The following is an 11,669-nucleotide window of genomic DNA, read 5'->3' on the forward strand; positions in this document are numbered from 1 at the left end:
GAGATGGGCCCACGTGCCGGGCATGGACCCTGCTTGGGATTTTCTCTCTTCCTCTCCTTCTGCCACCCCCCCCAACCCAAAGGAAAGAAAATGAAATTAAGGTACCATCTACAATAGCACCAAACCCCACAAAAAGCCGCCGGCAGCGGGAACAGGGGCCCCGGAGGACTTGTTGGGGGCGGGTCTGACACTGGGCTGGGCGAGCTAGGAACCCTGAGGTGAAAAGCATCGCAAAGACTCGAGCCTCTCAGGGCGACAAACTCCGCGAGGACAGCCAGAGATTGACATGTGAGCTTTTTATTCCTTGCACTTGGGCGGCGCCTGGCTCCGTGGGGCATGTAGTGTGACTGGGGACCGCAGCCGCAAGCCCGGGCCGAATTCGAGATGACCAATGAAATGCCATGAGACCGGACTCGCTCTTTGGAACGGGAGTCCCATCTTCTTCCTCCCTGTCTGCCTCGCTTCCAACTCCCCACTTTCCTGGGGCCTCCCGCTGTTGGGGGAACTCGAGGTTGGGGCCTAGCCCTGAGTGAGACCCAGCCAGCGGGCTCTGGAGCCTGGGCTGGCTTGGGTGTCCCCCGGGAGGGAAAGGCGGGGGCCTGGCCAGCAGGCCATCACATTAGGCTTCGCCCCAGCGTCCCCGGGGCAGCTCGCAGACATGGGCCCGGTAAGAGGGGAACCCCAGAACGGGCACGCCTTACTTTTACAAGTTACGAACGGTGGGGAGGGCCCCAAGACCCATAGGCTCTGTTCTACGGAGAGGCCCCTTTTCCCTGGGGCTTCAGCCAAGTCCAGAGAGAAGGGCAAAGGGCTGCCCCGGCCAGATCCTAGGGGAGCCAGCTCCCTGCTCCACACTACCGAACCGGCGCCCTCCCTCCCTGCTCCTCCTGGGCCTGAGCAGCCAGCAGCCCGGGCACAGGCATTCCTCTCGTGCCCCCCTGCACCCCTCTGCGAGAACGGCTTTCCTGGCCCCCGAACGCCTGAAGGCAGTCCTCTAGCAGCGGGCCGGAGTGGCTCAGAGCTGGCCCGGGCACCCCGCCCTGGAGCAGCTCTCCGCCTGAGGAGGCCCCCACCGCGCCCCACCCGCGGGCTGCTGTGGACTCGAGAGCATGAGAACTTCCGACTATGAGAACTTCGACTTCCAGGTTTGGGTTATCCGCTGGGTGAACAGATCAACTCTGAAACTCATCACTCTCCTCGGGCCCCAGCCTGTCTTGGGGTCCCACACCTGAGCCTGCGGGAGGAAGGGCCGCCGGTTAGTACACAAGGGCCCAGTGAGCACACAAGGGCGATGCCCCAGGTGCCAGGAGGCGGGGCCCAGGGCCGGGCCGGGCCTCACTCTCAGCCCAGGGCATTCTGTGCGATCAGGGGTTCCTATTCCTGAGCACTTCTTCAAAGGGCACCTGGAAGGGAAAGTACCTTCACATGTTCTGGAAGCAATTGGAGGGGGGGATGGCACCCCTAGTCTAAGGGAAGGTGTTGCTGTCGGGAGGAGGTGAGGGAGCTCCCACAAGGCCTTGTCCAGAACACAAGTTCCCCGAGTGAGGGGAGGGGGCGGTGGCAGGCCGGGCTTCTAGCCTTCGTGAGGAGTCCTTGCTTCGCTGCCCTGGAGCTGTCCCACACCCTCAGGGAACAGAAGCTGTGCTGCTCGCCCCCGTCAGGAGGAAGCAGACCGGAGGCCCCGGAGGCAGGCCACCCAGCTGCAAACACACAAGGAGCAGCAGGGACCAGTCCCAGGGTACCTGGGAGGGAGCCGGATGACAGCAGCTGCAGGCTGTCCAGGACCCCGTCCTCGTACAAGGCCAGCTTCCGCACCATCTTCTGTCGGGCCGGATTGATGATGATCTGCGGTGGCTGAGAGACCACCGAGCTGCTCAGCATCGATCCTGGGGCGGAGAGAGCACCGTCTCAGCTGGGGGGGCGTGCCACGGGCCCTGGGAGCTCCTAAGTGCCGATGCTGGCCTCGCAGGTCTTCCCAGCCCCCAGCTCAGCTCCCGGCCCCTCTGAGACAGAAGTCCTCTGTGCCGTGTCTGCAGGAAAGGCCTGGAAGGGGCCACACTGTTGCCCCGGCTCCCGGCTAGGCCAGGAACCCGGCCCTGAACAAAGGCTTCCTTGTTCCCGGCTTTCAGGAAGTGAGCTCCTGGCCTCTTGTCACCCACCTGGAGGTCAAGGCCTGGAGCTTGCTGAGGACAGACTGGGGGTGGGGTGTGGGGACTGTCACCAAGAGAGGCCCCTGGTCCCTCTTCCCGGCACCTGTCCCCAGCTACCTTCCATAGCTGTCAGCTGCGGCCCCGGGCCACTCCCCCAGCTCGACTCCTGGGTGGTGCCCCCTTGAGTCCAGCCGGCCTTCCCCAGGGGTGCTGGGGCCCACGCCGTGGCCCCTTGCCCCGTGCTGCCTGGCCAGGCCGGGTCTGGGGGGCAGCTCGGGCTCAGGCGCCAGGAATGCAAGGCGGCAGACAGGCCAGACACACTCTCGTCACTCTCCACGGGCTGGTTGGGGCCCTTCTGGAGCCACTCTGGGGCCTGGGCTGGTGCTCCCGAGGGGAGCGCCTGGGGCTCCGGGGGGCTGGCACCACACGGGGCACTGCTGGGCTGGGAAATGTAGGAGTTCTCCTGCGGGGAAGAGGGGCCGAGGCCAGCAGAATCGGGCTCCGGGACGGGTCCTGCCACGGCCGCCTGCAGCTTCTCTAGACTCTCATACACCTGTGGGGGGAGAGGGGACTCTCAGGGCAAGACAGGGCCCTGCCCCAGCGTGCTGCCGTCCTACCACAGGCGGCTCTGGGCCACCCGGGGGCCTCAGGGCTTTTTATCCACGTCACAAAGACTGCCAAGAAGTCACTGGCCACTAAAGCGAAGGACTGAGGGTGGCTTTTGTCCGTCTTCTGGAAAGCAAATCTCACGGCCCTACCGCCCTCAAACGGAGCCTCCCAGTTGCCCCAGCGTCAGAGGGAAGAAGTGGTGCTCGGGCAGGGGCCAGAGAAAACGCAGGTGCAGTGGCAGCGGAGTGCCCCGAAGGGGGCCCCGTAAAAGCCCTCTGCTCCTCTCCATCTCCCAGGTGGGGTCTGGCGGGGGCCTCCAGCCACCCCAAGCAGAACTGAAGAGCAAGCTAGGAACGTCCGGAGACTCTGTCCCCAGGAAGCGGTATGGCAGGTGCCATGGGCAGCACGCGGAACGTGGGGCTTCTGACAGCCCCCCCGCCACGGGCAGCCAGTCTCAGTGGCTTTCCCTCCCTGCCCCGCCTCCTCGCAGGGCTACCTGGGTCATGGGGGGTCTCCTCCTGGCCCGGCGGTGCAGACAGCAGCAAGCTAGCCGGCCCAGGGCCAGCCCCAGCTCGGGCGGGCATGGGCCAGGCCTGGGGTCCAGGTGCTTCTTACAGATCTGGGCGGCGATGGGGGCAGCCCAGGCGTCTGTGGCCAGACCCGCTTGCAGTGTGGTCCGGGTGCTTTTCAGAGTCACCCCAGCCTCCTCAGCCTCTTCTTCAACGAGGTCCTTCTGTGGGACAGATCCTATGAGCTCAGCCGTCCCTGGGCGGGCATGCCTCCAGCCCCCTTCCCCAGGCTCTCATCGCTGACTCCTGTGGTCTCTCCTGAGATTGATGAAGCACCCACCGTGTGCCCAGCTTTGCCCCAGGCCCCTGGGAGCCAGTGGCAGAGCGCCCCGGGCCCGCCTTTGGAGAGCTGACTTCCTGGTGCGGCAGAGACACCAACGAGCCTCTAAGGCAACGGGAAAGCCCAACAGATGGGCCACGGGGCTTCTGACTGGGGTCTGAGCAAGTGGTTACTTGTGAGCTGGGATCTGAAGGCATAAACCAGCCAGAGGTCAGAGCCAAAGAGGAAAAGGAGCACCCCGCAGAGAGGTACCCAAGGGCGCAAACGGGACTGGAGGCCATGTTGGCTTTTGAGATGGGAAGGATCAGGAGGAAGCACCTGGGTCAGGGGGTGGCCTTTCAGGCAGAAGGAAAGGCTCAAACCAAGGCCCTGGGGCAGGCAGTGGGGAGCTGGCTGAGTTTGGGGGACAGAGAGAAGGCTGGTGATGGCAGGACCTGGGGAGCAGTGGCCACATTAAGGGACTGGGCCTTCACCCCAAGCACAGTGGGAAAGCAGACGGGCTGCCACGATCTCGTTTTATTTTTGAGACATTGCTTTGGCCACGGCATGGAGAACAAACGGGAAGGGTGCAAAGAGGCCCGAAGAAGGACCCCCAAGGGAGCCGGCACGCCGCCCTGGGGCAGCTACAATGTGGAGAGCGGCCCGAGCTGGCTCAGCTCTACACACGAGATGTGCAGACAGACGCAGAAAGTGAAGGAAGGACGGCCGCCAGCTGGCTCCCCGATTCTAGCCCAGACCCCCCGAGACACGATCCCGGACACACGCAGCCCCGAGCCGGGGAGGGGAGCAGCAGGCGGGCGCGGGTGTGGACTGTAAGGAGCCCGCGCTGCCCGCCGCGCTCCCGGCACGCGCCCAGGGTCTGTTCGCACATGGCCGAGCGGGCCCAGCGCGGAGCACCATCAGGCTGGGACTAGAACCCGAGCCACCTCGGCCCACAGAGAGGCAGACAGACGCGACGGGGTGGGGGCAGCCCCATTTCCCCCCGCAGCCTCTCCCAGGGCCCTGGGTTCTGTTTGCCACTGCAGCTTCTGGCCCTGGAGCCCCGGGACAGCCCTGCCGGGATGCCCCCTTCCCCGCTCCCAGCCCAGGTGGGGTCTGGAAAGGCCCCAGCGTCTGCAGCAGACAGACAGGTTTCTCCTCAGCAAGGTCAAGGGAAGCTGCTTGGAGCCCTGCCTACTTTCACAGATGAGTCAGCAGTAGCCGAGGCTGGCTTCTGTGGGGCACTGATTCCAGATCATTCCACCCTCCAGGGCTGCACCTGTTGGTTATCAGGAGTAGCGCTTCCCTGCCTCCCTCCCTGCCTCTCTCCCCCCTCCCACCCCCTCTCCCTGCCTGCCTGCCTCCCTCTCCCCTCTGCCTCCCTGCCTCTCTCCCCCCTCCCACCCCCTCTCCCTGCCTGCCTCCCTCTCCCTTCCACTTCTCTGCCTCTCTCCCCCTCCCCCCCCCCTCCCTGCCTGCCTCCCTCTCCAGTCCCTGCCCCACCTCAGGACGCTCACCAGGTACTTGGTCCGGGCACCATGCGTCCTCATGGCCCTCTGGCCAGCCAGGGTCTCCAGCACTACCTGGGGAGGGCAAGACAGAGAGTGTGGCAGTGGCTTCCGGGGCTGCAGCAGGGAGGGAGGGCCCCGTGCGGCGGGGCTTGTGGGCTGGATGGGGCGGCCAGGCCCGAAGAGGCCACCGAGGCTGATGAGCACAGCCCTCGGGCGGGCAGATGAGGACAGCGGTTTGGAGGGCCCACGTGAGGAAAGGATTGCAAAACTGCAAACAGGAAACGAGATGCAGGCAGTGCCCCACAGGGCGGGAGGGCCGTGTCAGGGACAGAGGGGCCCCGGAGCCAAGGCTCCTGTCAGCTTCCTGCCAGGTTGGCCTCTGGTCTGCTATGGAATGACCCAGGCCCTCCTGTCTTTGAGTGGACGAGGAAAGGGGCCAGGCGCTCACCACGCCAAAGCTGAAGGTATCTGTGTCCACGGCCAGCCTCCCCGTCTTGACATAGTCCTCCGGCAGGTAAGCCAGGGTGCCACGCACGGTCTGCGTCCGGGCCACTGTGCTGCTCTGGCCGGGACTGGCCCCTGCAAAACGGCTGAGGCGGGCCAGGCCGAAGTCTCCCAGTTTGGGCATCAGTCTCTCATCCAGGAGGACGTTGGAACTTGGGGAGGGAAGGAGCAGGGTCAGGTCGGCCCCGGCCAGCTCCGCAGCCCATGCTTGCTGGGCCCCGACAGCACCGGACTCGGGGTGGCCTAGCTACCGGGGGGCTCCCTCACACGGTTCAGTCCCTGCTCACCGGGAGGTGGGACGCCCATCCTTGACCTCTGCTTCCATACCTGTCCCACTGCAGGTACTCGGTGACCCAGGGCCCCCAGCTCCGATGTCCCAGGCCTCAGGGTTCCACCCAGTCCCGCACCTCAGCCTTAAGCGGGAGAGGGCGGACCTGCTCTTATGGGAGACACCCAGAGCAGGGCTCCTTGGGACTCGGAGGGCAAGGGCCTCTGCTGCCTGCTGGCAGAAGGTTTGGGAACATCATTCCCTTGCCACAGCCTCCATCCCCATGGCGCTCAGAGGCCCCGAGGGTCTGGCTTTGTCCCCTCCTCACCTCTTGATGTCCCCGTGGATGAGACTGGGGCTGTCCTGATGTAAGAACTGAATGGCGCGTGCTGTGCCCAGAAGGATGTCCAGTCGCTGAGGCCAGGAGAGTGGGGGGCAGGCCTGGGTCTAGAGCGGCAGAGGAAGCAAAGGGCACAGGTGAGGCTGGGAGGCCATGGTTCCTTGACCCCGACTCTCCTTCCACCTGTCACTGTGGGTTCTACACAACCTGCTTCATTCTCTGGGTCTCAGTTTCCTCTTCTGGGAAATGAGGAGTAAAGTCTGCATGAGCCACTTCCCCAGGAGGCGGGCCCCGAGCTACTGCGCTGCTCTGTAAGCACGAGCACTGTGCTTCCCGGAGGCACCAGGACTCAGGGCGCTCCTCCTTCTCCCTGGGGCGACCGGGATGGTGTCGGAGGCATTCTCCCCGGCTCCCCCCGGCACAGCACGCTTGCCCCAAGAGCCAAAGTGCCCTGCGTGCCGCTGCCGGCCCTTGTGGCTTGCGGGCACGTGGCCAGAGGAAGGTCAGCTGCAGGTCCAGATGGCGCAGCTCACTGGCCACTGCCCCCCGTCCTCGAGGGCCACGCTGACAAGACCCCCTAGCTACTCTGCTCGTAAAAGGAAGGGGCATGAATCGGGGCCCTGAGTCCATAACCCCCTTGTCAGAGGCAGCATGACCCAGGTTCCCAGGCCCGTGGGAACAGCCCAGGGGAGAGCACAGGAAGGGTGCCAGGCAAACGGGCGGCCCACCTCGGGTCCAAGCCTGGGCCTGGCCCCTGCCCACTGGCAGGATCAGCTCACAGGGCCCAAGAGCCCAGGCCATGCACCCCGCTTCAGCTAGGCGCTGAGAGTGCTGTGGGCCCCGGGAAGGGGGCCCGGCCGTGGACGGCTACCTGAAAGTGGAGGCGGTCTTCCAGGGAGCCATTGGGCAAGAAGCCATAGACGAGGCAGTAGAAGCCGCTCTGAGCACAGTAACCAGCAAAGTCCACGATGTTGGGGTGACGGAACCTGCTTGGAAAAGCAGGACCTGAGCACTCTGACCCCCAGCCTCCGACATGCTTTCCAGCTGGTTGTGGGGGCGGGCCGGGCCTGGTGGGCTCTGGGGCCCTGACCTGGTTCTCCCTCTGCCCCTAGCCAGGAGGGATGCCCCAGACTCACCGGGACAGCTGCTCCACTTCCGTCAGGAAGCTCTGCTTCACTGTGATCCACTCCACGTCTGCCCCCTGCAGCCCCCAAGGGAAACAAGGGCGGAGAGGCAGCATGAAGCTCCTGGAGCCAAGGCCTGATGGCCACTCTCACTGCCACCTGTCCTGGGCCCAGAACCACCAAGGGGCTGGGGACCTTGAATTGGGCAGTCAGAGGGCTGAAGGAGGTACATGGGAAGCAGGGGAGAAGAACCAGAAAGTGAGGGTCTGTGATGACCGGCCAGGGCCCTCTCGGGGGAAGGCACACCCACCTCCTTTAGCCTCTTCACCGCGTACAGCGTGTTCCTCATCACTGCCCGGTACACACACCCGAAGCCGCCCTCTCCGATCTTCAGCTCCTCTGAGAAGTTGTGGGTGCCCTGGGAGATCTCATTGAGGGGCCAGCAAAACGGAGAGGCCTGGGCTCCCTGCAGGGGGGACACTGGGCTCTCCAGGTTAGGCTGTGGGCAGAGATCCTGGATCAGGTGAGGTCCTCTGTTTTCCCTGCGGCCTTAAAGTCACAAGCGCCCCTCAGCCCAGCTGCCTCCTGGCTGGCCCTGTTGGGCTGGCTGGGGTGCCCCGGTGTACCACAGGCTACACTGTTTTGCTCCTTGTCTTGAATCTTTCCCTGGGGGCAGGACCCACCTACCTTGGTGGAGGAAGGGGCTGGGTACGGTGGTGGTGGTTGCTGGCGGGAGGCAGGGCTTGGGACAGGACCGAGCTCAGCCCCAGAATGGGTCTGGGAGCCTGGAAAAGCTTCATAAAGTTACCAGTGAGAAGCAGGCACAGAGCATGGTCAAGGTGGCCCTTTCCAAAGGTCCATCAAGCCCGACACCGGGGCCCTCTTACCTGGGGAGGGGACTGTGGAGGCTGACGTCGGCAACGTCCGGGGGCGGGGGACCTCGGCCTCACAGGGCGCATGGGGGCTGCTGGGCCTCGGGGTGCTGGTGCTGGGGGGCAGGAGAGGGGCAGGAGGGTGCCCTGGGACACAGGGGAAGAGAAGGGCGGTTAGGGCCAGGGGGGGGGTGGGAGTGGGGGAGGAAGGGGCCCCGTGGAAGTCTCTGGCCCCAGACCGGGGTCCCGGGGTTCCCCGGGGCCGCGCGCTCACAGGCCGTGATGATGTCCCGAGCGCGGAGCAACTGCAGGTGCGTGAGGATGCTCACGAGGTCGGCCACGCGGGCGTTGCGGTTGATCCAGGGCCACAGGACGCTGGCCGTGCGCTGTCCGGAGCGCTCGCACAGCCGCAGCTCCGTCTGGTCGCGCACGATCAGGGCGGCTGCGGGCCGGGAGGCGTCAGGTCTGGGCGCCCGGGACCCGCGCGCCCCTCCCCCGCCTCAGCGTCCGCCCGCCCGCCGCCACCCACCGAACTGGCACCAGTCGGCGGGCTCCAGGGCGTCCATCACTTTGTAGAAGCGGCACATGACCCAGGGCGGCACCTCGTACAAGAAGTGCTGGGCACCAGGGGCCGCGGGGTCCCCCGGCCCCGGCCCACCGGCCATGGCCGCCGCCGCCGCCGCCGGGCCAGGGCCTCTCGGGGCCTCTGGAGGCCGCGGCGGGCGCGGGCCTTGGCCGGCCGGGTCCGCGGACACTGACTCACTTCCCCTTTAAGCCGGCCTCGTGCAGCGCCCCGCGAGGCGGAAGGGGCGGGGCCCGGGGGGCCGCCGCCATCTTGCCTGCGGCCGCCGCCGTTTTCCCCCCCGCGACCCTCGGCCGCACGGGGGCGCCGCGCTTGGTCTCTCCCGGCGAAGGCCGCGCCCCTCGGTCCCGTTGGGCGGCGAGGCGGGCTTCTCGGAGGAGGGGCCGCCTGAGCGGGGCTCTGAGGGGTGGAGGAGCGCGGTTCCGAGCACCGGGGCAAAGGGCATGGCAAGGGCCGGGGCGTTCCAGAAAGGGCTCGAGCCGGGCCTGGCGGGCGCCCTGGGCGGCCTCCTTATGAACTCTCGGGCTTCTTTCGGGAGGCAGCGGACATCGTCAGAGATCCCGGGCAGGGCAGGGTCAGACGTGGGTCACGGCCGCGTCCTGTCCCTGTCGGCTGGCCCATGAGAACCATCTGGAAGCTGGTACGGCGGGCTGTCCCGGCTCAGAGCGCTGTTGGCCGCCGCCTCCGCCCCCCGCATCGCATCTTTTCCACCCCAGGCCCCTGCTCCAGCAAGTGTTGGCGCTTTGCGGTGTTTGCAACTTTTCCTTCTTTGGTGCCTTCTTCCCACAAGCGCATAAAACGGGTTTACGTCTCTTAAAGACAGGCCTTCGGCTTCTCCGCTTCCTCCCTCTCGCGCCGTGCTTCCGGCTCCCTGGGCACCCCCCCCCCGCGCCCGCCCGTGAGCACGGCGGGCTCCGGCCTCTCGGGCGCCGCGTGCGCTCCTAGCCTGCCTGACGCCGTCTTGCCCACCCGCAGCGCTCGGCCGCTGCCGCCTTCCTCGCGCTGACTGGCGCTCCTCCATTCCCACAGCCCTGTTACCTGGCCGTTTCCCCGAACGTCTCTGGTCCATTCTTCCCCCAGCCCACTGCTCCCACGACTCCGTCCTCCCCTGAGGACCCCCGGGGAAGACCCCACCGAGCAGCCACAGGGCCTTCGTCTTCTTTTTGTCCAGTCGGACGAGCGCTTGCATGGCAACGGGTCTCCTTCCCTCACCACTCGCCCCTCCATCCTGGCCCCAGAGGGCTCCCCTTCGGGAAGGCTGTCCTCTCAAGATGGGCCTCCACGGGAGCCTCTCTCCCCGGAAGCCAGAGCCATGGCCAGTCCCAGCCTGGCCCCCAGCGGCTTCGCGCGGGGACGGCCTTGACGGAGACCGCGGACTCGGGCAGGGAGCACGCACGTGCACCCACAGCTCTAGCGGGGCCGCGCCTCTGTCCTCCTCGCTCCCTGCCGGACAGCGGCTCCCAGGACGGGCCTGGCACGCGACACATGCCCAATACACACGGGTCGAATGCCAACCGTTTGTTTTCACCTTCAAAGCCAGGGCGTTCGAGTGCACCTTCTAGCGGCTGTGCCCGCATTTATTTTCCTGTGAAGCTTGCCTCTGAGCGGTTGTTCCTTCCACCTCCTGAGAACAGCTGTGGCCGGGCAGGCAGCTCCTGAGTGCCAGGTTGGCAAAAGGTCCGCAAACCCCACAGTGATGACAGCGCCCCCTCCGGGCAGGGGGCCTGGTCAGCAGAGGCCACGGGAAGGTGTCAGGCTAGAGGTCCAGGGGCCAGAGCTTGGGGCCAGACAGCCAAAAGCACCTGGACAGAGGGGGCACCCTGCCACGGCCCTCTGGAGCGGGCACTTGTGCGGCTCTGCAGGATGGCTGCGGCACGCTGGCCTCCGGACCCGGGGCTCGACGGCCCGGCCCGTGCCAGGTCCTTCCCAGCCTGCCACCCCAGAGCTCCCCATCACACGCGGCAGCAGTGTGCCTACGAAGGTGGCCTTGGAACCCAAGGGGAGGCAGTGAGCGTATGGAGCAGGCTGATCTCTCCTCCCAAGGCAGTCCTGAGAGCGGCTGGCTGTTTGTGCTCAGGGACAGCCGGACGGAATCAGGAAACGCAGCAGCAGCCGTCCTGGGAGCTGTCTGATAATGAAAGCCCAGACCTTGAGTCACTTTCACAGAGAGATTTATCGAGAATGCTAACAGCACAGGATACAGTACTTCCCAACAAAAGGTGCAAACGCGTCACTTAGAAAGGCATGCTGAGTATTCTTTGCTTTCACACGTATTAAAAAACTTACAAAAATAAAATAAAACTGCGTGCTGCCCATCTTTTCAAATAGTAAAAGAACCTTATGAAAAAAATCACTTGATTTTACAACAAAAGACACAAACGGACATTTTTATGTAAATTTATAAGGCAAACTCTTTATATAATAAATAGGTTACAGGGATTCAGTGGGGGGGTGTTTTTGAAACGTATACAGGTACATTCAGACAGGTTTACTGAAATGGTACAAATTTCCTTAATAAATTGCCTTTTGTTTTTAAATATATCAGTGCTTTCAGTCATTTGGCTATACACAAAGAACCTTTTTTTGAACACTACAAAAAAGCAATCAATATTTTTTGTTTTTAAAACGACCTACTTATTTTCTAAAGTAATTGTCCCAAAACACAAAAACTGAAGGTGAATGTGATGGAGGGCTTTGGAGACCTCTCTAGCCAAGTCTGTCCTAGGCTGCTCCCTATCCCACATACACCTCTCTCCCACCCTCACTGGGCTTCTGAGCTAGAGCCCCTCTGTCTGGGGTGGCCAGTGTCACTGTGACTCAGGAGGGGGCAGCCACCTTGCCTGGTCCCTCCTGATACTAAACCCATGTGCAAATAGTCAT

General features: G+C 64.4%; 1 protein-coding gene across 5 annotated transcripts; it reads right to left on the reverse strand.

Annotated features, from left to right (window-relative positions):
- Positions 1 to 281: 281 nt before the first annotated feature.
- LOC111139109 (interleukin 1 receptor associated kinase 1) lies at positions 282 to 8,937 on the reverse strand. 5 transcript variants are annotated; one of them, XM_022491260.1, is made up of 15 exons: positions 8,736 to 8,937; positions 8,481 to 8,648; positions 8,222 to 8,353; positions 8,022 to 8,128; positions 7,645 to 7,833; positions 7,347 to 7,411; positions 7,082 to 7,196; positions 6,199 to 6,317; positions 5,547 to 5,754; positions 5,105 to 5,170; positions 3,256 to 3,492; positions 2,268 to 2,613; positions 2,222 to 2,233; positions 1,743 to 1,886; positions 282 to 1,228 (listed from the first exon to the last, which is right to left on the reverse strand). In XM_022491260.1, the coding sequence occupies exons 1-15, from the start codon at positions 8,869 to 8,871 to the stop codon at positions 1,173 to 1,175; spliced, it is 2,100 nt and encodes a 699-aa protein (XP_022346968.1). In that variant the 5' UTR covers positions 8,872 to 8,937; the 3' UTR covers positions 282 to 1,172. The 5 variants fall into 5 exon arrangements, with proteins under 5 accessions (XP_022346968.1, XP_022346966.1, XP_022346965.1 ...); XM_022491258.1 differs by having other exon boundaries at positions 2,268 to 2,703; XM_022491257.1 differs by lacking the exon at positions 2,222 to 2,233 and having other exon boundaries at positions 282 to 1,234; positions 2,268 to 2,703; positions 8,022 to 8,119.
- Positions 8,938 to 11,669: the final 2,732 nt, after the last annotated feature.

Source organism: Enhydra lutris, unplaced genomic scaffold (genome assembly GCF_002288905.1).
Source record: "Enhydra lutris kenyoni isolate GAN:26980312 unplaced genomic scaffold, ASM228890v2 scaffoldscaffold96, whole genome shotgun sequence".
NCBI lineage: Eukaryota > Metazoa > Chordata > Mammalia > Carnivora > Mustelidae > Enhydra > Enhydra lutris.